The 26,357-nt window shown below is 42.7% G+C and overlaps 1 protein-coding gene across 4 annotated transcripts in view; it reads left to right on the top strand.

Moving 5' to 3' along the window:
• The window catches only part of VEPH1 (ventricular zone expressed PH domain containing 1), a 100,808-nt gene that overhangs the window by 40,161 nt on the left and 34,290 nt on the right, over window positions 1-26,357 (top strand). For all 4 annotated transcript variants that reach the window (XM_080410191.1, XM_080410193.1, XM_080410192.1 and 1 more), the window contains 5 exons: window positions 1,374-1,540; window positions 3,088-3,297; window positions 11,687-11,907; window positions 18,333-18,542; window positions 19,444-19,838. In XM_080410191.1, the coding sequence (XP_080266317.1) occupies window positions 1,374-1,540; window positions 3,088-3,297; window positions 11,687-11,907; window positions 18,333-18,542; window positions 19,444-19,838 (1,203 nt within the window). The remainder of the gene's footprint in view (window positions 1-1,373; window positions 1,541-3,087; window positions 3,298-11,686; window positions 11,908-18,332; window positions 18,543-19,443; window positions 19,839-26,357) is intronic.

Raw genomic sequence — 26,357 nt, 5'->3', positions numbered from 1 at the left:
ATGTGGCTAGAAAATGGTCAGAACAGAAGAGCTTGCTAATCTGTTAGGGTAATTAATCAGCAATTGTATTCCCTTTGCAACTGGCCTTTCTGCTTTGTCTAATAGCAAAGAACAAGACAGAAATTCACTGTGTCCATGGGACTAGAGGTGGGCTCTGAACCTTGCCTTTAGCACTGCAGCAGCTGTACAGAGGGCTCAGAGCTGCCTTCAAGAAGCCAATGGTTCTTCAAGCAGAGTAAATGGTTCAGGATAAGGTTGCAGAAGTGTGGCTGGATGAATAGTGTGGAGGTGCTCTCTGAATCATAAAGACCCCTTAGGGATCGTTACAAGCCGGTCAACTAAAAGTTGTCTGAACGTGCAATGAATTATATCTTAGTTATTTGGCTCAGAGGTGATGTTGCAAAACCTGACAATATCTTGGGGTACGTTTTCATATCTGGCAAGAGCACGATGTGGTCCAGTCTGAACCATATATCCTTTTCCTACCATCCATGAAGTGACCTGCTTATCTTCCAAAATTACAAGGCTCATATTTAAATGGGAGAAAAAGCAGCAGGCCAGAGAGCTAGTTCCTATTGGAAACCAAATCCAAAGAGACCTTAAGGACTTTCGGGGGTTTACAAAAAAGAGCTGTGCTACATTGCAATAGGCAGATGTTTTCCATATGTTGTTCAAGTAAAACTTAAATATATTGAGGCAGGCATGTACAGCGATGTGAAGTTATATATTTTGGTATGAGCCTGGGTTTCAAATTGAATTTTGCACAGACATCTTAAGAAAATGTGTGAGAGAGTGTTTTGTATATCTTTGTCTGTCTGCAGTTGACTCTTTCTGGCTCCTTTCTATTCCTGGAAGTGGCATCCTTAACTATTTATGTTCAAATTTACTGTCATGCATATTTAGTTCTCTTAATAACCAACTATTCTTTCCATATGCTGCTTATTTAATTTGAAAGTCTGAATCTCAACAAAAGAGAAATATAGCTTTTACATGCTTTTCTAGCTGCCATTTTTTTTTCTTTTTGGTTAATTTAACTCACACTTGGATTGGTCTAGGATTCCACCGAGCATCATCCAAATCTGAAAGCTCATTAAGAAGCCTTGTACTTGAGAATGAACTATAATTAATGGGATTTTTTTTTTTTTTACATCTACATTGTTATACTTGCCATGATTCATTCTTTTTAGGTTGTTTATTGGGCTTCTTGGCCCAGTATATATTTTCCTACAGTGTGTTTTAGGCCTCCCAGGTTTTGTACTGATGACTCTTCAAAACTGGTGTCTCCAGGTGTGTGCTGGTTTTCTAGGGCTCTCTCCAGCTGCAGGGTATTGCCCAGCAGTCAGTCACCAGTCTCTTATTTGCTCTGTTCTCAGGGAACTCGATGCTGCTGCGTGTCCTGCCTGCTCTGTACGAGAAGCAACCACAGCTGATAAACCTCCATCTGAGGGAGCTGGTGGCACTAATGGCTCAGCTGGATCAAGCCGAACAGCACCATCTTCTCAGGCTCCTCCAGATTGTGGCTAGGAGAAAAGAACTTGGGGTAAAACAGTGTTTGGAATATCCTACTGTTAAATGCTGCACCTCCTTTTGGAGGAGTTTGTTTCAGATGATTTGGCTAAGCCTGTCCTTGAACAGTGAGGGGTCCAGTAACATGCATGACAGTGCTTTCCTATGTTATTTCCCCCTGAATTCTTTAATTCCATTCCAAATTCTCCATACGTAAGATGAACCATAAAGAGAACATATCAATGACTCTGCTGGACCAGAAAGTTTTGTTAAACTGGAAATGTTTTTAACTTTTTTGGCTTTTCCTGTCAGCTGAGTATGAGTTCCTGTAACTATCTTACTGTTATTCCAACATATATATATGAACTGTATTAAATTACATATCAAGGAAAATGAAAATTGATTAGAAGTGAGCTGGAGATGAGTTATCTAAGGCAAAATATATCATGCTTTGGAAATTGCATGTCACTGACAGCACTCAGTGCGTTAGAACAAGGCACAAAGCTACCTGCTTTGTGAATTTATAAAATTCATAAAATCTTTGGAAAAGAAGAATCAACAGTAGTTAGTATTTTCCCCCAGGTAGCCAAGGAAATTTTGTTGAAATACAAACTCCCAGACGACCTAGAACTCGTTTCAGAAGCAAGGGCCTTGTCAGCTGGAGGGGCCTGGGGTGCACCGCTGGCTATTGCAGGGCTCCACGCTGGAGACAACATGTCTGAACTTGTTTTGTATTCTCATTATTGCTATTATTATCATTTATTACTACTAACAATTGATTCAGCTACTCACCTGCAGTATTTTGCCAGAGCAGTAAGTATCAACTTGCTAAACCTGATAATCCTCATAAAAATAAGAGAATGGGTCATTTTATGCGCTGTTCCTGTGTTGAAATGTCTTTTACACAGATGCAACAGTTTCACTGAATCAGAGGTACATTAGAGTGCAGTGTGTTTATACGAAAAAATAATTATTCAGTAGATAGTTGTATACTCTGCATCCTGTTTGTGAGATGATTTTAAGGACTACATCCTCAGTTTCTTGAAAATTATGTTGTTACAAGAAATGACAACTTGCCTACAGGATTTTTTTTGTGCAATAAGGATGATGCCTTTTATTTTTTACTCTGTTCCAGGTATTAACCCTGGTTACATTATTTAGTTTCCAGTGGAAACAAAAAATTTCTACTAGTACTTTAATTTGCTATATCATTGGGGAAGGCTAAGTCTTAGGTTGTTTTAATCAAGAAAGTATAGGACTGGCCCAGAGCAAGGGAAATATTTGGTGAGGTGATTGTTTTTTGTCTTTTTTTAACAATTGGACATTTCCTTACTTATATATGCATAACTGCAATATTTCAAGGCTAGAGCTTACCCTTATTCCATATGTTGAACTGAACTTTGATTGACCTCAGCAATAGCTGTGTGCAAGGGTCAGCAAGGGTGGAAAACTATTTTACTGAATCGAAGTTGGGTGTTTTATTTTTATCGCTGTGATACACAGTACCTCTTTTGGTTATATATATTGTTTGCAATTTAAAAAATTATATTCACAAATTGTTTCTGTCTGACGTTTTAATAGGTGCTGAAAGAGTGTATACCACTTCTATTTGGCCACCTGAGAGACCCTAACCATGGTGACATTATTCTAAACATACTTATAGAAATATCTAGCTATGAACCAACAGCCTTAGCTGCTTTTCTTCCAATGTTGAAAGAAATTGGTGAGAGTTTTCCAAGTCTGATTGGGCAAACAGCAAAGATCTTTGGAGCTGTTGGACATATTGATGAGGTAAGCTTAAAAACTAAGTTGGTTGGTTGGTTTTGGGTTTGGATTGTTTGAGGTTGTGTTGTTTTGGTTTTTTTCCTAAATCTTGTGTGAAGTAATACATCTAAGTATTCCTTTCTTCATGAGTAACCAGACTGCCCTACCAGAACATATTCACAGTCACAAGACCGTGGTAGGTCTAGACTATAATACCACCAATGTGGCTAGGAGAGCAAGTAGCGCAAAAATGAGACATGGTGTTTTAGTGACTGAGACCGCCCTCTGGCCTCCTAACCAAGGAACAGGCACGTGGTGAACAGGTTACTGGGAAAGAAAGAAACTTTGTAGAAGAACTTAAGGTGCATGAAAAAGGTGAGTACTTACATTCTCATAACGGTGACGATAAATATGTAAATTATTATTCTTTACTGTATAGCTCTTTCTGTGCCTGTATGGGTTCTGTTTATATGAATTATCCTTTTATGGATGGCCAAACCTCCCATCTGGTAAAAGCACAAGACTCCCGTTATTCCAGGGGCTTAGCTAAGCGAGGTTGCAGCATACCTATACGTGCAATGAAATGCAGAGAAAAGGAAAAATGTATTTTGCACACCCTTTGTATGTTATCTTATTTTAGATGCATATAGCCTTCAGGAAAGTTGTAATCATGTAGTGTAATCCAGATACTTTGGCTTTGTAGCTGTAGTTAATTGTATACTTCTGACGAATGTCTTCATAAAGAAAATGCTCAGTGGTGATGCTGGGCTCAAGCTTCATCACAGGAACATCTTTGTTTGGGATCTGACCCAATGTGAGCATTATGCCTAAAAAGGATTTACAGTGACAAACTCCTAAAAAAATTAAGGGAGTTTCATGGCAGTATAATGAATTTGCCCTGAAGTTTTTGCTTTAGTCATAACTGTGCCTGTCTGGATGCAGGAGCAACGTTCACATAATCCAGGTGCTGTGAACAGTCTCAAACACTGTGTGTACAGAAAATGTCACGCAGCTGTCAGGCCCCAGAGCCCTCTGCGCTCCCCAAATACCAGCTCTGATGAGCAGCCTAAGGATCCCTGTGTCCCCAGCAGCAAGGGATGCCACTCATGAAGATCCGATGTTACTCTGTCCTGCTGGGACAGGGACATGCCTTAGACCCCAAAAAGACCCAGCTTACCCTGCTGCTATCCCCAGTTCCTAAAAATACAGCCTGGAGGAGATTACCACCATGAGCTTCTAAACTACCCGATTGCTTGAGACCTTGGGTGTCCTGAGGACACCAAACTGATTAGACTTACTTATGACACATCATGATTTTTAATGAGATTTTATTGTCATTCCCAGGTATGAGCTTATGTGTCTTCCACCACTGTTAATAGACATTTTCTTTCCACCTCAAATCACAGTTCTGTAAAAACAAAAATAATGTTCTCCTGAGCTCAAAGAGTTTTCTGGTAAATAATTCAAATTTTTATGACTGTGACAAAACTCGATTATATAGCAGAAAATGAATCCCGTGTAATAAATCTAACTATTTGCTGGAGTGTGGCACTGATGCCTGCCATACAGTAACCTGGATAATTTATTTCGGCAAAGAGCCGAATCCTGCAGTTTCTGTGTCCTTTCAGCAATCCTTGAGGCAAAACTTGCGCTAAGTCAACTGGAGTTTGTCTGCATAAAGGCTAGATATTTTACTGTAGGTTTTGCCTTTCTGATTCAGACTTTTTGGTTGTCCTTCCTTTGACTCTGCCAGAGGCCAGTTCAGAGGGAAAAGGGGAGAAGTTGCATTGTTTTGCTGTGCAGGGAAAAATCCTCCATATATTCATCTTCTGCCTTAAGATGATAGTTCTTCGATTTACTTCTGTAGATACAGATAACGATGTGCTCTCATCAATGATAGTGGTCATTGGAGAATCTCCAGAGAGGCTTTTGTCTCCAGAGAAAATAGCTTCTTCTGGCCCCTGACCAAAGTTAGTCCCTTAAATCTCGGGAGTGAGGGTTGTTGGGGGGCGGATTAGGCTCTGTGCCTTGTGCTGCAGATTGCCAGCAGCTGTCAGTGCATTTGGGCAACAGCTCTGCTGGGTGATGAAGGATCGGTGGTACAACTTGAAGCATATTGCCTGACCCAGTGTAGGCACATCAGGCAAACCCATCGCAGGTGTGTGTTGTGCCCTGCTACATGTTGCTGAAGGTAAAACAAGACACGTGAGAAATGCAGGGAAGTTTAAAGTGAAATTTCCCTTTGCACAACCTTTTTAATAATTCAGAATTGTTCTGGTAATACTCTTAGGTGAGAGAGTAGCGCTGATTTAAATGGATATTGTGGAGTTTGGATATTGGGAGCGTGGTGGGAGGCAGGGAGAAGCCATGTGGGGCAGGAGCAGAGGGGCGGCAGCAGCCCCTCCACACTCCTGTTCACTGGTGTGGATGGGGTCCATGCAAGCCTCGTTGCACTTGTTGCAATAAGGCCAATCCTTTCTCCTCTGCCACTTAGTTTGGAGTGTGTATTGGCTGGGTGATGGATGTCTGATCGTTGTAGGTACTGCACAGGAAGACATATACTTGCTATTTCTACAGATCTTGAACTTGATATTCATTTTAAATGAAATTAATCTTGTAAGAATCAAAACCAGATTTGGTTTGACTTTATAAATCTGATTTCTGTTGTGGGGGTGGGGGGGTGGAGAAGCCAAAAATCACATCGAAGACTGAGCCAAATGAAGCTGCTTGTTCTCTCCTTGTTTACTTACATCCCCCCCAGCAAGATTTACTTTTATAAGAACTGTAGGTGACCACGCTTAATTCTGCATTTAATACTTAATAGTCAACATCTCCTAGAAGCTTTACAGCTTATAACTAGCTAATCCTCAAATGAGCACAGCTGGGATCAGAAGGATTTAATTTGGACTCTGTATTTTAGTGCGTTGAACCAGCTTTTCCCATGCGAGTGTCTCTGAAGCTCCTTTTCTGTGATACAAATTTATTTTGCCTTTTGTTGCTATTGTTTTATACTGATACCAAGAAGAAGCAAGGAACCAACTGGACTTGTGGTGTTTCATATATTGTTGGAAATTACAGGCTATAGCAAAGTTCACAAAGAAATGACTTGCAGAGCATTTTCTCCTTCTATTTTTTTTAATCTATTGGCTTGTGCAGATGCACGTAGCTACCAAGTGTTACATACACAGCCTGGGCAAGCCTACATTGAATAATTAATCTCTAGTCTCTCTCGTAAGTGTTGAGTAACTGGCGTTGTGTCCTGTGTCATATGTCTTATTTTTCTAAGAAGCTGCAGGCTGCTGACTTAGCAGCAGACTGCATTCCAGCCCACTCTGTCGCCACGAGCGCTGCCTGTTTGCAGAGATGGCACGCTTTTCTTTTGTTTGTAGTGGGCTTTGCTTTAGTGACATCCGGGAGACCTTTCACCAGATACTCAAAAACATTGAAAAAAGCAACACAGAAAGGGTGGTAGAGGTGAACTTGCCAATGTGAAACAAATGGCTGCTTTCCTCATCGTTTTGCTTTCTAAAAAGATAGAAAGCCGAATAATTCTGAATTACGGAAGATCTGTCCCGATTGAAGTGTCTAAGTAGTTATCAGTGCTCCTGTAACTTCATTTTATTTCTGTCTTTGAGCTGTATCAGTCCATGAGGCCCCTGACACCAGTGCCAGGCTTGCACAATGCTGTCACCTGGACACAGGTTACGTGCCCTGTGAAACCTCAGCACTGGATCTTCTCCAGAGGTCGTCCCCACGCTGTTCTGTCTCCTTTGTGCTGGGCAGAGGAGCCAGGCTGGCAGAAAAAGGCTGTCAACACTGTGCATCAAGCCAGGGAGAACATCTTGGTGAGAAAATGAAGGCAAGCTTTCTGGGTGAGGAGAGGTCCAAGCACAATATAGAGGAGCTTTGGGGCAGCCTGAGGAGCAAGTAGGTCTCCGGCACTGTCTGCGGTGCCCTGGTGTCCCAGCCCTGCCCATGAGTGGTCTGGCAGCTGCCTCTGCCCTGCCAGCACCACTGCGCTCTGCTAGAAAGGCTAAGTGCCTGCTGCCTTTCCTTGTGGGAAATGGTACACTTGTGTCACTGGTGCCCTCGAAGGGTTTGGACGTGCTTCTGGCAGTGCCATGCTGCCAGTTCAGTTATTGCCTCAGGAATAGATGATGCAGAAAGAGCCTTAAAATGTGCTTGGGTGGTGACTGGGCATTGCATGCTGGAGCAAAGGCAAGTCACATTTTGGGTGCAAAACTTATGCTGCAGCAGGGGAGGCTTAAAAGTTTCCTGTTTGTCCTTGTGGAGTGCTTTTGTTTCATAGGGCTTTTGCCTCTTGTGATGTAGGATGTGGTCTGCTGCCCCACCTAACCTGGGCGTTTTCACATAGCAAGTTCCTTCTTCCTTCACAGACAATGTAACTGATGATCTCTCTCTCACTTTCTACTTGTGGATTTTGTCTTTTTACCTAAGGAATTACCTGAGGGGTTTTTATTTTATTTCAGGGAACCTGAGTGCTTTGTGACCTGCAGTTTTGTGGGGCTGTAAGAAGCTACTTTGGTGGGACATTCATTGGTCCACAATTGCCTGGGATTGCATCAGACCAGATGTGGTGACTGAAGGGTCCTTGTGGCTCTTGCGTGTTTAGCAACACTGTGGATCTCTCATAGCCCTCCTTTTCCCTTGTAAGGTTTTGTTTGTTTTACTCCATTGGTTCTTTGTACAGATTTTGCCCCCATCCTGTTGAAAGCCAAGAGATGGGTCGTGTCTCTGGATGCTCCCATGCAGGTGAAACTACTTGAAAGGAAAAAAAATGCCATAGGTTTCTCTGATGTATGGGGCATCACGACAGCAGTGCAGACAATCAGCCTTCAGCCTGCAATAAAATAAGCAGAAACACATCTGGCATCATAAAAGCTGGATGGATCTTAAAGTCTTAGTATATAACGATGAATGCACCCACAAGAAAGAATTAAAATAATGCTCTGATCTATAAATTTAACTGCTAAGTTACAAGCATTACTGCAGCCAGTTAATTTATTTAGATCAGGTCCAAGTAGAAATGTGCAAGCAGCAAAAGGGTCCCTGCAGACATGTGCACTGCTGATGGTCTCATCTTGCAGCCCACTGCGGCAATGCCTTCCTGAAAACCGCTGTTGTCACTTCTCTCCCTTTTCCTGTAATGGAGCCATGCTACAGATATGCTGCTAGGTCTTAGTTAGATGTGAATCTGCATCCCCTTCCCAGCCAAGCAAAACAAATGGGAAATGAAACGACAATGGTAGTGTTGGAATTTTATTTGTTGATATTTTATTTCACTGGGAGGTTTACTTGGGGAAAAGAGGCAGCAAGGATTGAGGCTTGGCCCTTTATGGTATGGATTGTAGATATGAATAGAAAACCCTCTCTGCTGGCTTATAGAAGCAACCTCATATGCTTTCACTGAGCTGCTCTCTCCACCTTGGCAGTTCAGACAGCCCTCTGGAGAGACAAGAGGTTTGGTTGAAAACAGATCCCTTTATTTTAAAGGTTGCCCCCTTGTTTATACACGGCACTTCTGATGATGTCAGTGACAGTCTCACGGGTGAAGTTGAAATCAGAACTTGTCCCTCAACCGTAAATTTGTGCAAAGCAAAACACCATCTCAGGGCATAGGTCAGTTGAATGTTTTATTATTTTTTTCCCCCCCAATAACTGTAAGTTTTGGACCAACTGGAAATTGGAGTTACTTCTGAAAGCCTGTGATCTCTTTGTAGTTTTCTGAGCCTGATCTTAAGCTAAAGAAAAATACTTTGCCACACCTTATTGCTTGTATTTTAGATCTTCACCTACTGGCAGATGAAATGCCATGAAATGCAAGGGATGCTTATGAAAAAATATATGAATACATAAAATAAGCATTGTTAAAAATGACAGTGGGTTATGTACATCCAAATAGGCTTTCTGAAAATTTTTGGATAAAAATTGTGGCAGGGATAATGACTGCTTTCATGTTGAGCTATTTTGCTTTAATTTTGTTTTGTACAACAGTTACATATTATATTACTCAGTAGAGTTTATTGTTCTTTTACCTCACTCCAGGCGAGTAGCAGCATTTCAGCATGGCTGGAGACACTCCAGCTGGATCAAAGTGACATGAAAATGGTCAAAACTTCTCTTCCAGTTAGGTCTGCTGCACAGTTTGTTTAGGAAACAAAAATGTGTTTTAAATGTTAATTGAGCCTGTGTTTATCTCTTGGAGGGAGGATTGTCTTCCAAATAAACTAGTGAATATGTACCAAAAAGTCAACCCCTTTCAAGCCATTGAGGAAAATGCTCATTCCGTCACACCATCCAGCCCATCGAGGATGTAGCTGTAGTTTTTCCCCATATGGCTGAAGGGAAGCAATTTGTCTGATATGCTTTCCTCATTTATCTCTGTCATGGCACAGTATAGCAGATCCTCTTTTGTTTGAAATAAATTGACTTTTTCTTCAAAAATATCTTGCTTGTGATGCTCAGGCTGCATTCTGCTGAAGTCCCCAGTGTATTTTTATGGCCCAGCTGTATTTGGAATCAAACTTTCAGCAATTTTTTCTCTCCTGTTACGAGGTCCCAGAAGAGAAGAGGTAATAATCCTATTGCCCCACAGTGTTTGGAGTACGTGTGTGGCACACTACTTCCCCTCCTTTTCTGCTAACCCTTGGGAAGAAGGAAAGAACTTTTTATTTTTGCGTTTGCTCGCATTTCTGCACAGGCTCTAAAAGCAAAATATCTCCCAATTTCTGTAACAATCTGCTGAGTACCAAGTGGGTTTCACTGAACAGAGCCGTATGTGGTTACCCCAGTGGAGGATCTGATAAGAGCTCCTGAGTTAATTGCTGCAATCTCTGCTGCTTTTCCCACTTAGATATTTTTAGGACTGTGGAATCTACTACACTTAGGATAATTATAATAAAACAGAGGAACCCTAATGCATTTCTTCACCTTTGGGGTTTCTGTTTTAGTATGTGGATTTGTACGTGTACATACAGAAATAGTTGGAACTGGAATTTTGTATCTTTGCCAAACAGAGATGATAAAGTATCTGTGCTAGAAAATATTTGCATGTTTAATATTGTGATCTGAAACAGCCTCTTTAATCCTAATTTGTGGAGGATGTGATCTCGCTGAGAAATTGACGAGATCACATCCCCCTGAAGAACTGGCTAGCAAAAACTTTGGCTACAGAGGGCATATCAGACTTCAGTGTGTAGGCAGTGATTGATACAGCTTGCCAGACAGCACCTTATCGTGTGTGATGAGATCTTAAAACAAAATCTCATTTCTCTTTGTTGCAATGTTAGTCATGGGTCTAATCTTAGTGTTGCTCCTAAATGAATCGCTATGAAAGGAGAGAAGCCCTGTGATTTACGAGGTGCTTTAACCTCCCACCACTAGTGAGAAGGGATGGTGATAGTCTCGCAGCGCCTCGCTCCTCTGCTGATGCTGTGCAAGAGGAGTGGCGCTCAGCCTGGGTAGCACCAGTGACGACAGGCTCTTAGGTGACACTGCTAAATATAGCACATCAGCAACACCCAACAGGTCCAGAAAGGAAGTTGTGACTAGGAAACGTTTTATGGTCTGAAAAATAGATCTTCACTCCTGGTAAAGTATTCGTGACAGCTAATGGCATGTGCAGAATTCACTGCAATTCCCTGGTGACCCTTGATTGTTTGCAGTTATGGAGTGGAGTGTGACATGGACAAAGCAAAATCAGGACATTAGCCCATGAATAAGACAAGGCTAATAAAGATGCACAACCACAGTTGGTTGTGGGTCATGCAGTGCCTCATAGCAGCGCAGACCTAAGCCACAGGGTCTGTTGGCAGTTTATAACACGTTTGTGTCTGTGCTAATACCTGTGCGAGCTCGATGTGCAACGGGTTTGGGTACAGGCACGAGAAAGAGACCCTGTGTCCTGGAGCAGCATGAGTGATTTGTCACTTACAAGAGAGTTTGCCTGCCACAAACAGCGCAGAATAAAGTCAAGAAAGGGCACAGAAACTGGGTGTAGGGAGGTGAAGCAGCTTGGTTAGTCCCATCAAAGATGAAAGGGGAGCTAGGTTTGCTGCTGGAGCTCTGGTTGCTGAGCCAGGCTGATCTGCCACCCTAGAGCAATGCACAGGGCCCTTCAAAGAGGCATTAGGGACTCTGAGTCTAGGATTTAGGAGACAAGCTGTGCTGAAGTTAGGCTGGGTTAAGTAATACCAAGAGGAAGAAAAGTAATGTCAATAGTACAGAAAAATAAACTCTGCATTTGATGCAGTTGCGTTTTTGTTAGTTATCACAGGGTAGTCACTATTCCCCAGTGACAATGTTTTAATCAGCAGCACACACACAAACCTCCCTTGCACAAGCAAACAATGAATTAATTTGTTTGCAATTGTTCTTACCTCCTTGTGTTGTCTAGGAGCAAGCCAGAATATGCCTGATGTATTTGGTGAACCAGCTGGCCAACATGGAGCACTCATTTCACCATATTCTTTTGCTGGAAATTAAGAGTCTCACTGACACCTTCTTGAGCATCTTGGGTACCCAGAGCAGAGATATCTACCGCATGAGCAACAGTTTCACCACCATAGCCAAGCTCCTGGTCCGACAGCTAGAAAGCGACAACACGGCAGGAGCCAGGTAAAACTAGTTTTTGTACAATAAAGCCACAGTCATCTCCATGGCTGTGTGAGGCAGCATAAATTTATATTAAATACGTTCAAGTTGCAATGAATGAACAATCAGCTGAAAGTAAGATGTACTGCAGTTCCTATAACTTGCTACGCTGCCATTTTCATATCGCTCTTGGATATCCCTCTTGTATCATTCCCGTACGTACTCACTCAGCCACTGGATTGTGTTATTTATAGAGTTAGGTAAGCACACGAAGCTGTTCACAGACACCTGATAGGCAACATCCCTACTTGTAGAAGTAACTTGCAGTATGTGTTTCAAATGCAAGCGTAAGTATAATTGACACTAAGGCAGAAATCTGTAATTAAAGGGTGGCAGTAAGAGCTATAGGTGCACTGCAGGCACCAGATTCATGCTACTAGGTATGAATGATGTATGAATGTCATTCAATAGAAATTGCGTCATTTTGCACTGAAGAATAAAGAAGCTCTTAAAGTTTTAGCACTTAATGTACAGCAAGAAAGCCATGTCTCAGATAAGTAGACTAAGGCGACCTCAAAAGCTTCAGTTAAAAATAAATTGGTGAAATCAGGCTACACAATCATCTTTGAGTTTATTCTAGACGGTAACTGCTGAAGCTGATGAGAACAATGACTGGAGTAGCTCCCTGATAAAGGTTGCTAAAAAAAGTCTGAAAAAATTTTCTCAAGCTTGTACAAAAGGATGTTCTGCTCACTCAGCTTCTTTCAAATGTGTATCCTAAGGTTAAAGCATTGGGAGCATTGCTGCATTTGTCACAGCAAGAATGTAAGTGTTATTTAAACATATAGTGGTAGTCACTTTTAATTAGGGAGAGACTTATAATTAGCATTGTGTATACTGAAATAGGCCACAAGGGCACAAAGGAATAGTAATTATTTGAAAACAATTAATGTAGATGTCAGAAAACTCATAACCGTGAAGGACAACTGTGGAGACAGACTTGTAGAGTTGGAGCCAAAACATTGAAGTAATTCGAGAAACAATGAGTTGGTATCCTGGAGAGAGTTAAAAATTAAAATGGACAGGAACCCTGATACAGTCCCTTGTTTTACAACCAGGCCCCAAGAAATGTCCAAACTTCACCTGGTGGCAGAAACTTTAGCTGAAAAGGAGCCCCTCAGCACTTCTTTTATGAAAAGTTTCATTGAAGATAGTGAAAAAGCGTAAGTGGAGAGAGGAACATGAGCATGCAGTGACATACATGTCTTCCAAACCAGCCAGCTTCAGCTGTGAAGAAGAGCATGCCAGATGTCACTTAGTGAAGGGGACCAGAAGGATGTCACGTATTCTGGGAACTGCAGTGAAGCAGGACAGGGATTGAGGCTTCAGTAACAAAGCATAATAATTATTCACAGAGCCCATCATGGTCCCTTGCTTTACGGTAGAAAAATTACTTTATTTGCTAAAATGTTATGATGTTCCTATTCCTTATTATCTTCTGTGCTTAACATTTATCTCTAGAGCTGATAAAAACCAGTAAACAACAAAAAAGGTTTTCATTAAAGTGTTGTTGCTGTGTTTCCCCATTTCTCTCTGAAAGTCCCATTTGTTTTGCTGAGGAGCAGAAACTTCGTTATCTGCATGAGTGTGGTTACAGATGCAAAATACTGTTTGGGTGGAGAGTCTGGGGGAGAAGAAGAGAGGAAATTATACTATTTTTTCAGTGGATTTTTCAGGAAATAACCTTATTTTCCTTCAGGAAAAAAACTCTACTGATGATACTAGGCATGAAAGAAAAAGGCTTTGGCTGTTTGCTTGTTTAAGTTGTATTTGCTTCTGAGTGACAAGTTTGAACACAGCCATGCATATAAGCAAATGAAAATGCAACTGCTGTCTTCAGAGCGTGAAAGGTGCCATGGGGTCAGGGGGCTAGACTCTGGAGGGTGGTACGAGGGGTGGGCCATGGAAACCTTATCCCAGGGCTGCAGTGGAGCTGCTCAGAGTTAATTTTGGTTTAAAGAAGGGCAGAGTTTGGTCTTATGTCTGCAGTGGAAGGAACTTAAAATAGACTTTTCTCCACACTATTTGTTTTGTTGTTACCAGCTTTTAACATTTCTGTGGATAAATTGCTGCTTTTATGAGACAGGACAGTCTCTGTGATGCAGCTGTGCTCGCTGTGAGGCAGGCATGAGTGTAGCCAGAGGCGATGGGAAAGAAAACCTGTTCCTGATGCTCCTCTGGGTAAGGAACAGTGTCCTGGGACATGTCCGCTGCAGCGGGGTCTGCCTTGCACACAGCTGTCTTGAGCCAGTGGCAGGGCCTGGACCCTTTCAAACAAACCTTTCTGAAATTATTCCTTATTCTCCAACTGCTGCTTGATTTTTATGTTCTTAAATTTTTTAGAAAAAATTATTTTATTGCCCCTGCCTAATCCTCTGTGAACCTGGTTACTTGCAGTTGCCATCATCTTGTTATCTCAATGTAGCTGTGAGAGATCACAGCAAAACACTGATTTTTCACAATTATGCTTTTTTAGTTATTTGGTTTCACATTTCAGGCCTGTATCAAACAAATCATCAGCCAAATTGGACAAGAACAACTGTGGCACAGCAATTAAGGCTAAAATGAGCATTCTCCACTATTTAAGCAGAGTTTATTCTGACTTGTACTAGCGTAAGTGGGACAGGTCCACTTGTCAACACGGAAATACCCTCCTAGCTTCAGAGCTGCTGCTGTTACTGAACTGCAGTGTTTTTTGAAGAGCAGCAATCCAAAGTATTTGTTCTGTGAAAGGAAAATGGGATTTTTAAATGTGTGGCTGGATTATAACCATTCCTTCCAGAATCTTGTGTTTACATAAGAAGAAACTGATTTCTTTAGAGCGATAGCTGGCCTGGAGTTGTTTGACACAGGGAATTTTACATGCAGTTAGTGGAGAGTATAATTAAAACCATGTGATGCTCTGTTGCCCCTTACTGTCACTAAAACGCAAGTTATTTAGTCTCAGAGGTGTTTTTAAGAACACATACAGGGTTTTAATGGACTAGTCCAACCTAGAAGTATAGCATGGTCAGTTAAAAGAAGGCAAAAAAGTAAAGAAAGAAAATTTAATGACACTTCCAAGCCCTCATTCTGGGTAAGAACTGAGCATAACAGGCTATACCCGTGCTACTCATTTCAGTGTAGTGGTTGGATGAAATTCTTTTCTCCTTAAAGCAGAGAGTAGGTGTAGCACAAGACATCATTAAGCATTCCTTTACTATTCTTTTTCTACAGTGTTTGTCCTTCTTTAAATCAACATTTTTAGTGGTGAAGAGAGCTATATTAGCCTCTAAGAATTTCCAATATTGGGAAGGGACTATAGCGTGATTTAATTCAGTGCAGGCACCAAGAAGCCTGTTTGCGTGAAGTATCCGCTCCCCTTGCCACACACCACTGCCTGCATCTGCCAGCATCACCTAGTAAAATGTTTTGTCCTCCGCCACGGTGAGCGGCATGGCGTGTGAAGTGCTGGGGGTGCAGCCTCCAGCTCCCTGTGGCACCTCAGCCTTGAATGTTACCTGGCTGATGATGTTTCCATGATTGTTCCTGGCAAGATTTGGAAGCTCTTGATGGCCTTCCCAACAGTGAGCCAGAGGTTTTGAGATCGCCGTCTCGCTATCCACCACTTGCCTTTCAGACCTGCATGTCTGTTGTATTTGAGGAGGTGATTATATCTGTACACTGGCGAGCCACAAGGACAGAGTTGAAGCTCTGGAAGCAATCCCGTCTCAAGTGTATTTTTAGTAATTCCTATTCGTGTATGCTCTTTTTCCCACTTTAAGCACCTGACTGGTGATGTTGATAATGGTGCTGGTGGTCTGGAGAAAGGCTCTTCAAATTAATGTATCACTCTTGAATTGCTGACCTGTATATTTAGGTCTCTTTCTACAGAGAATTTAAAAGGAGCGAAGCAATGAGTAGCACAGCACCATCTTTGCAAGCCAGATCCTTATGATTTCTCAATAGGTTTGTGCATCCTTTTCCTCTTGAAAACAAGCCTGAGCTTTGGTGTAAGCTGATCCTGCTCCAGCAACCTCAGCAATGTGCCGAATGTCTCTTGCCAAGATTGCAAACAATAGTTTATTTTACTGTTGCTGGAAGGGGAGGGCAGCAGGAAGGCCTGCCAGGCATCCCGTTGGGCGTGGGGTGGAGGCTTCATTGAACGTTTCGCTTGGGGTATGTGCTTTTGGCTTCCTGGGAATTGATGCAAGCGCAAAGTGGGTACACGTGAGAGCGAGTGATCTGTGGGGGCATGCCCAGGGCCGAGTCCTCTGCCTCCCTCACGCAGTGCTCGCAGTTGCTCTGAAATCCCAGGCACCAACAGGGTCAGGACTGAGGTGGTGGCTTGAGGAGCACCAGGCAGCGATAAGCCCTGTACGCACTAACTTAGTGCTGCTTTTCGTACAGCAAATAGGATTTGTTAACATGTTTCCTTAGCAGAAGCGTTTTCTGGTATTGCCTTCATAAAGCCATCGGAGCTCAGCGAGAGCATGCTGGATGAAAAGGTGCAGTTACCAAAGGCCTCCAGACATCGCCAAGGCTTGCGGGTTTGGGTCTGTCATTCATAAACCTCATCAGTCCATCAATCCTTTCTGTAGCCAGAGGGCTCTATATGTATTTACGTACGTAACAGACATTTTTCTCAGTGCTTAATTCCCACAATGGGAGCAGTGTTGAGAGTTACATTGGAGTGGCAGCTTCCTCATAAATTAAATCTTGTCTCACATCTCCAGGAAGATTTGTTAGTAAAGGTCATACCAAAGTTCTTTATTACAGAAGAATTTTTTTTTTTCAGTCTTCCACAGCGTTATTATGAGATCTTGCCTAAATTAAAAACAAAGCAAGATAAAACTCGCCAACTCCCCTGAGAAATACCCTGAACTGCCTTTATCAAAACAAATGAAAACGTGCATTTTCTGATTCTTTTTAAACATCTTTTTTCTTCCCACAATTGGTAATTTGCAGGAGTTTGTGACAGGCTTTCCAACTGTGAGCATGACTTGTTGAGACTGCTGCTTTGAACATGCAATGTTAAAACGATCATTTGTGGCTTTCTGTATCCGTATTTTACAGATTTAGCTCTTCAGATGTTTGTCAGGAAAAGAAAACACAAAAAAATGGTCAGAAGCAGAATGAGCTTGTTATAGAGCTGTGGGTAGAGCTTAGAAAGCAAATACTGTCAAATACGCCTTAATTCTGTAAGAAATTTCTGAGTGTCTTTGTACTGCCTTCATGATTTTTTGGTCCAGTTATGCTATAGTTGCAGGAGTAAATGGTAACATACAAATCCCCAGCAGAAGGCACCTCCCTCAAGAAGAGGGGAAGGAGCAGGAGTGCTTTTGCCACAGTTTGCTGGTGATCCCCTGGGAAATTCAGTCCTGCTCCTGGTGCATAAAGGCCAAGCAGCATCTTCAAGGGAGAGTACAGATACTCAAGGTTTAGTTTTCTGGCAAATGGCCCAATATTTGGAGGAGCTGAGTCTTGCTGTGAGCTGTGTAGAAACCCAGCAAACTATTTTCAGAAGCCCTGTTTTGGGGAATCCAGCACTCAGACGGCAAACTTTGGTCTAGGAAGCGTGGGTTTGAGAAGGGAAACAGCTGCACTAGGAGCGGGGTGTGACATCGGTGTGCCTCCCTTGCTCTGGGTGGTGCACCTTTCATCCTGGGACCTTCTGCATAAGGTTTCTGCTGTGCCCTAGGGCTTTGGTCTTAAAAATCAACAGCTTCCCTTCAATTTATTTTAAAGTTATCTTTGAATTTTGCATTAAAAGGTTACATATTCTAAGACTAACATAGCAATCAAATTTAAAACAAAACAGCTTTGTCCTGCAGCCCTCAGAGTTCATTTTAATTCTTCATTTTCTCTTTCTCTTTTGCTGAACTCCAGTCACGTTGCTTAGAACTTTTGCTGAGTCTGTTTCTGTCCATGTGCTGCGTTTTAAAAGATACTTTCTTACTCGGAGTACGGTCATGTGGTGGGAACTGCATGTACTTTTGTCAAAAGTTTAAAACCACAGACTTATATAAACTCTGAACTAGCTTGACCTTCGGTTTATGGAAAAAACGTTATAAGTTGCTGTTTAGCAAGCCTGAGAAAATGGTTTAAGTTCAGTTGAAAAACCTTTTGTCATGAGACTATTGGGGAAAAAATTGGGTTTTGCTTATGCAGATACAGCACATAGTTTCTAATCCCATATTGTCAGAGATGTTCAATGTTTCTGATCCATCTGACAGAGACATTGGTCTAGATGATGTTTCTGAAAATGATTAGTCGAGCTCTAAGAGAATCTCTGCTGAAACGTAATTATTTTACTGAATATGTAATACAGGTCACGGGCAGAAATGCAGCATCAGCATCACTATGGACACAGTGTGCCAGAGTTAAATCTCTGCTTTCTGCTTCCTCAGAATGGAAAATGATGCTGAAACAGAATCCCCTGTACCACTGGATGATTTCAAATCTGTTATGAATGGAAACGAAGAAGATGAAAAACTTCAAGTTAAAATACAGGCTTTTGAAGAGAAAATAAACGTTGACAACAGTACTCCTGGCTCAGTGCGGAGATACAGTTTAGGCCAGGTTTCTAAAGAAGAAAGGAAGGATATGAGATTTAACAGGTATGGCTCTGTAAAACGTGAGAGTGATTTTCATGAATATCAGCTTTGTAATAAAGTTTTATCTAATCATTGAGAATTTGGTTTGCTTCCATGATACCTATGGGCATCATAAGTCTAATTTTAGCCAAGTCTCATATCCATGAATTCAAAGGCTGGATAAGAACTTTCTAAATTATTTAATCTCTTCTGTGCCCTAAAACAGCACAAAGAATAGGAAAATATTTGCATACAGATATTACTGGAAAGGAAGATACAGAGACCTTTCTTGTGTATTGTTGCCAGCAAGACATATCAAATGTTTGAATCTGGTTTTGCCCGTGTGCTGTGTGAGATGAGTGCGCCTCTCCCGGGACCTGGGTGAGATAAGGGCTGAGGCAGCAACACGCACTCATGGTCCGCTTAGGCTGCCTGTGCACGGCAGAGGTTTTCTCTTCCTGCTCCAGTATTTGCCCTTTCAGTCACTCCACTTCTACCTTTCTTACTCTTCCAGAGGTTTAACTTCATCCTCGGCATATCGGTACAGGGCAGTGAAGAACTGGAGGCTGAATCTTGGTTCAGTTAAATGGCTGCTGGATGTCATTTTTATGATGTGATCAATAAAGCTTACACTCCAGTCCTGGGGTTGTAAGTTTCTTGCAGATAGGTTGACTCGCTCCCTCCATGGCACGCAGATGTTGTGATATATGGATATTATTTAGTTTCATTTACTTATTAAATCTGCAGCTTGAGTTTTGCTTTTGACATGCGTATTTACCAAAAGGTACTTGCTTCGGGCTGAGTGAGTCCCATGCTCAGCTCTGAGCCAGCTGCACAGGGGTAACATGGAAGAGCACGCATTTGGGTGATTTTTGTGTCTTACCCCTATTCCAAAACATTTTTCCTTTCCTTCATCGCCTTCCAGGTCCAAAAGCCTCGCTTTGCATGCAGTCCGCATGAAGGGGGTTAACTCAGAGAGCGGCCAGGACGAGGAGAATGGGGAGATAACTGCTGGTATCTCCTTCACAGAGATCTACATTAGCCAAGAAAATGATAAATTGCCTTTTAGTGTTGATACTGAAGCAATGCAACTGGGAAATTCCGTGGTTTCACGCCAAAGTATCGATTACCCAGAATCAGCAAATCTGCCAGAATCTGCTAAAGAAAAGGCCCTCGAAGGAAGCCCGGAGGCAGTGACGAGCCCTGTGGAATACCAGGACAAGCTCTACTTGCACTTGAAGGAAAACCTGGGTAAAGTGAAAGCATATGTCACAGAGATGGGGAGGAAAATTCCTATCCCCGATCAGTGTGTTATTGAAGGTAAGAGGGCTGAGCCTTTCTGATTATGAGAAATTGAACACTACACGGGAAGTCCTCTCGGGGCTCAAGCAAATGGGTAGCAAAGATCCTCTAGTGCAGAGTTCGTGGATGGGGAGGAACATTAATTTTATAAAACAATATAATTTACAAATTGCACTGTTTTGAAATCTCCTCAGGAAGTGATTGAGTCACCATACTCAGAGGTATTTAACAGACATGTAGATGTGGAACTTAAGGACATGGTTTAGTGGTGGACTTGGCAGTCCTGGGTTAATGGTTGGATTCAATGATCTTAAAGGTCTTTTCCAACCGAACCAATTCTATGATTTTCCTTCAGGGATGTAGTACAGCCCTCACCCAGCCCAGACTCCCATGAAGGTTAAGGTGAGGATTGTCTGTCATGGGGAATGAACCCCGAGCTGTCTGGAAAAGGTCACGCTGGGCTGAAGGGATGTGGGTGTTGGCTAGGGCTGGCGGTTCCTCTGGCTGTGTCTGCAGGGCCGGCAGGCCAGGCGCATGTGGCCCAGCTCCAGGCTGTAAGTTACGGAGCTGCGTTAACAGTCGTGGAGCGTTGGGTGCAACAGAGCACACGTGCCACAGGTCGGACTCTGCCGTGCAAGCCTTTGGGTGAGCACGTGCTAATACCTAAGACTCTTTCTTAGCCTGCTGGGTTGGCCAAGGGCAGATCTGTGTCTCCTTCTTCATTATCATGATATTATTGCTTCAGTTGACTTACAAGATACACAAGGCCAGGACCCTCAGGTCAGCGTGTTCCAGTCTGGACGCAAAGCTCCTTGGAGGCACAACACAATGAGATCCCCAGTGCTCTGGGTGGGGTTGGATCCTATCTCACCTTTTCCCTGGGTTGTTTCATGTTTTCTGCTTTCATCAAGGGCGGGTATTTGTTTTCAAGTGCAAGAAAGCAGGTTTTGTGAGACTGTGGAGGAGGTGGGCGATACACTGCAAGATGGGTCTGATACTCCTCCTTGAAGTAAATATTTCAGGTTGGGTTGTGAGCCTCTTGCTTGCACTGAGCAGCTCCCTGTAATGTGAATTTGTGTGCCTCTAACTGCTTGCTGGTGGTCATGAGCTGTTTACAGCCCAGCCCTTCAGTGGGCCACTTTGATTCCAAGGAGTAGCTAACTGAATAAATTAATTTGCAGTCTCTTAAAATGTAATCTAATATTGTATAACTTCAGGTCCCTCAAATATCAACTTTTATTGATAAAATATTTGTTTACTTTTTCAGTGGTCAAGTAGTAGAAGTATCCACTCGTAAAAGGGATATAATTATATTATTTCCTAAATACTTTAAATTCCAGGTTTACTATTTGAAATAGTTATTTAGTAGAATTAATGATAAAACTTTAGTTTCATAAAATTATGTTGCAAACATGAGTGAACAATCTGGGTTTTGAAGTGCTGAATGCTGTGACCTTGCATTAATCAAATACAATATATTGAACGTTTTTTAATGTATTGCTCAGTTTCCTTTCTGAAGTAGTAATGATATGTTCAAGGATGTGACTATTTCTAAATTCATTCAAACTATTGTAATTTCCTGGAAATCCTCAACTAGCATTCTTGGGGAAATTCTTTGAGCAGGGACACATGTGCAGCACAGGAGATTTATGTGACTCATTCTAAATACACTGAAGAAATGCAGGCTGGCTCATTACGCAGGGGACAGCGTTGTTCATATTTCAGATATTACATAAACCTTGGAGTTATTGGACTTCTGTGATTCCTACACACTACAAAGGGCCCATTCAAATTTTATTTTTTCAAATGTGATGTTTTGAAAATAGTGGGAAAAGTTGGAAAATATTAATATACGTAGTTGGCAAATTTTATGTTAGTTATGTAGGCGTTGGAACTGGAAATTTAATATATAAAACATGGAAAATATTAAAAGATAGCTTTTCTTCAGAGCTACCTCTTCTTCAGAGCACTCTCCCATGACACAGAGTGCTTGAAGGAAATATGTTGCAAGAAAATTGTGCTGCAGTGTGTTAATAACGGACAGTGCGGAGTTCCCCACGTACCCTTTTGCCAGTCACACCTTTCCTGGGCTTTCAAGCGGCAGCTCACACACAGGTTAACAGTGTTAATGTCAGTTGTAAGAATTTCTAAGGAATGATGAGCCAACAACTGAAACAGAATTCAACCCCCTGCTTGCATTTCTAATGACAATGATATCTAACCTCTGGGCAGACTGTTTGTGAATGTGGTGAGCTCCTTAGTGCTTAAAACTGAGGCTGGGTGCACCCCCGCCCCCCCCCCCCCCCCCCCTTCCCCCCGAAAGGATGCCGCAGTGGCATGCTGCTGAGGGCACAAGCAGCTTGCATGCCTTTGGTTACATCCAGAATTAGTGTGCATGCACAGCTCCTGCCAGGTCTGGGGGCATTAATACCAAGAGCAGTAGGAATGAAAGCAAGAGGCTGCAGACGGTTTTCCAAAGATGGAGTCACTACCTTGCAGAAAGACAGAGGGCATTCGCTTCAGTGCTCAGCAGCTGACAAAAAAAAAAGGCAAATCATAGAATCATTTAGGTTGGAAAAGACCTTTAAGATCATAGAGTCCAGCACTGTAGACAAGAGAAGAATTATCTCCCAAGAGAAGAAAAATAGATACAAGAAATGACATCGTTATGCCATTGTCTGCATTAATTGGATCCTGAGTGTTGAAGGAAAAAGGAGACAGGTGGCAGGAGTATGAGGATAATCAGAGACTTCCATATGAAGAAAAATGGACTGGGACTTCAGTCTGGAAAAGAGACAGCTCTAGAGATTTGCAATGTCATGAATGACTGAGAAGATTAATTGGGAGTGGTGGCTTACTCTGTCCTAATACAGGCACTAGAGGACACGTAATGAAGTCAGGAAGCAAATGCAAAATACACAAAATAGGCACCTCTTACACGTAATTAGATATGTGCAATTAAATGGCGGAACTGATTTCTACAGTGCATTAAGTATGCTGAAAGAGTACCTGGTTTCAGAAGTGATGAGGTAAATTCATGGATTACAGCCATTCAAGGGTTATAAAAATAATACCACCCCTGACTCTGGAAATGCTGGGCCCGCGGGAGCAGGAGGGAAGTTACTGCTGTGTGCTTGTCTGCCCTTGCGCTCCTTGCTTACTGTTCTCCTACTCACCCTTTGTGAGCTAATACCAGGATAAGATACTGGTGGGACTTTCTGGCTTGAATCAGAGTTGCCATTCCAACATCCCTCAAAAGGATGAAAATTGGAAAATTTGGTTTCTTAACCAAAGTAGAATAAAACTGAAGCAGGACTTAATAACAGTTGTCACCTGTGTGCAAGATGGTTAAGGGAACAGACCATACTGGACAAGGCAGGAAATAATGAGCTTAAATACCAGTAAAAAAATATTCAGCTTAAATAGTAGAAAAAGCTCTCTAGCTTGTGCTGGCAGAGGAGGTTGTGGAGGTTAAAAGCACATTAAAGAAACCTGGAAAGCTGGCCTGGGCAAGGCTGTGAGCTCTGACAGATCTGAAGAAGTGTTGGTGCTCCCTAAAACATTTCTGTTTTTTTCACATACATCAGTTGATGTCATGTAAGAATTTTATTTCTTCTGAAAGCTTGCCTTACACCACCAGCCAGTTGTACTGCTACTACAGCTCCCCATGGCACAGGCACTCTTGCCTCTGACTGTGGGTGAGGGGGCAGACCAGGTGACAGCTCCAGGTCCCCTGCATGCAATCCTCCCCTGCTCTGTAACATTGTGATTTGCAAGTTGGTTTTTTTGCCATTGAGTCAGGCATTTGCTGTGTAAGTCTTATCCCTCACAAAATATTTTTGCTTTATGGGGTGTTTATTTTTTCAGTCTCCTTGTTGACTTATAAGCTTATTTGATTTACACTCTTATGTCAACGTTTATGTAATATTAACTGAAGTGTTAGCTTTTACAGCTGTGAAGGGATACAGTTTAAGGACTGTAAGGGTGGATCCATGATCTGTCTCTGACAGTTTGAAGATGCCTCCTGTATGCATTGGAAAATTGACATGTCCTCAGCTCCTGTTATCTCATTTAGTTTTTACTATTTTTGGCTGTGTGTGCTTCAGGCAGGGTGATGATCCTGCAGCAGAAGCAGGGTTAAGACTGGGCTGTTGGCCAGAATACTTTATACTAAGAAAATGATCAAGTTGAGGGTGTTTTGAAGAACAGACAAGCTACAACAGCTTACCAGATGCACGTGCGTGTGTGCATAAGTGAATCTTATGGAACTACACTGCAGTCGTAGAGGGGATTTAAACAGGGGCAGAAAGAAGGCATTAGAAACCACAATAATCCATTTATTTTAGCTTGTTGCAGTTTGGGGTTGATGGTTTGGTTCAGTTCCTGCTTAGTTTGAACCACTTTGCCCAGATTCACATCTCTGCCATACCTTAAGCAATTTGAGGCATTCTTTTATGTCATGTTCATCACTTTAAGCCTCTTAAGCCTATGGATCTTTTCCTCAAAAAAAAAAAAAAAAAAAAAAAAAAGGGTGGGGGGGAAGCCACCATATTTGTCAGGCGCTTTAGCTTTCTTGGAGCTAAGCAAAGTAGTTTTCATCAGCCCATATTTTTCCAGATGGTTTGTGATCTTACATCTTATTGGTACCTCCAGGATCTTGCAGATGGCAGTGGCCCAGACTTGTGCATCTAGAATTTCCTGAATGCTCCCAAGTTTGGTTATTGCTTTTCAGTGTATGCTGGACAGGATTTCTGCTGCCTTGATGTGGCTGGGGCCCCAGTGATTAAGAACAAGAGCCTACGTTCAAGATCCCTGTGTTGTATTTGCAGTTTCTTCACTGGCTGTGTGGGTGCTTTCTGAAAGGTCCTTCAGCCTTTCTGCTTTTCTAGGTCTCATGTACCCTCCTGGGGAGACAGGGCTGGCAATGGTTGGAGTAGGTTGCTTTGAAAGGCTTAGGTGAAAGATGGCATTCCTGTATCGGGCATTATTGGTGTTGGCTTTGGGAGTGCCACAACATCCAGCTGAGACCTGAGTCTGCCCTATTTTACCTGGTGTAGCCCCAGTTACCCCTGCATGCAGCACGGGGCTCTTGAGCAGCTGGCGGGCTCTGCCTGCTCTAGCCTTGCTGGGTCTCACCTTGAACCCTGCATGCTGGGTGATTTCTCACTTCTTGTTCTTCTAGTGTCCCAGACGTGTAGGGATGGTGGATCAAATGCGTGGCCATGTGTATCCTGCCTCTGAAAGTGGCTGGTGTCAGATGGTTCCCAGACACGAGCCTGTATGGCTGCTGGATTTGGTTATAACTTGAGGGCAGGTCCTTGTTTTCCACTCTAGTTCTACTTGCTTTTTAGATAATTGGGATAAAAATGCCGCCATTAACTTAGCTCTGAGCACTGAGTGTCAAGTGAGCTGTTGGAAAGAAAGCATTTGATAATATCTGTGTGTAGAGGATGCTGAAGGGTTTGCACATCTCCAGCCTGCCTAGTCTCCTTTTTAAAAGGATAGAGCCCAGGGAGATCTAGTGCCTCATTCAATCCGTGGTCACTGAAGCCACATTCAAAATGCAATTCCATCCAATGAAAAATATTATAGCCATTTTATAGTAGTAAGTCACTGCTGGCTCCTTGGTGCCCTACAGAAGGAAACAAACAGCAAACATTTTGTGGGGTTAATGACAAAATGCTGGAAGAGGAGGAGGTGGCAGGGGAAACAGGTTGCAGTATGTTGGTCATAAATCTGGTTATTATTATGTTTTATGCTGTACTGAGAGATAATCGGTACCATATGACGGTGTAGATGGAAAAGCTTATTGCTCCCCTGCAGTGCTCACCCCTGCACCGGTCTGATAAATTCCAGCATTCCATAAGCCAAACATTGATTTGGAACAGATGGACCTCTGGTTCTTCAGTGGGATCACAAAGTTGCATAGGCTCAAGCCAGCATTTCCAGAGATCAACTCTGCTGCTGCTAGGCCAAAAATAATATTAGCTGGCATTTTATTCTGCAGGACTGGTATTTCAAATGCATCCCAAATGTGAGGGCAGGCAGCGCAAATGGGAGTGCTAACTCCCGGGTTGGCCATCGTGCCCACGGTGATCTGCGTCGTCAGACCGTGGAGAAACTCCCAGCATGACGGGGAGTGTAATAGAACATGAACACGCTCATAACTTGCTGCCCTCACGTACGTGACAATAGCAAATCACGTGCGCTTTACACCTAGCCTGGAAGCATCGCTTGGAACAGGCTGGTCTCCACACGCGCTTTACCTGGTAGCTGGGAGATTCCGGGTGGGGTGGTGTTATCCCTCTCCTGAGGGAGAAGCCAAACCAGGGGAACTTGACTTCTGGGTTGGACCAGGACAGGCCTAACGGTTCCTTGAGGAGGTGCCTGTGCCACCGTGCAGGCGGGTGGGCCAGCAGCCCTCGGCCAGGCTGGGGATGCGGCCAGGACACGGAGGAGCCAGGCAGCAGCCGGAGTGGGATGATTTCCCCAGACCCTGCTTTGCTGCACACACCTTCTGGGCTTTTTGCACGTCAG

Source organism: Falco punctatus (genome assembly GCF_963210335.1).
Source record: "Falco punctatus genome assembly, chromosome: 13".
In the NCBI taxonomy this organism is placed as follows: Eukaryota; Metazoa; Chordata; class Aves; order Falconiformes; family Falconidae; genus Falco; species Falco punctatus.
The sequence above is the reverse complement of the archived record's forward strand: the minus strand, read 5'-3'. Positions and strand labels throughout refer to the sequence as shown.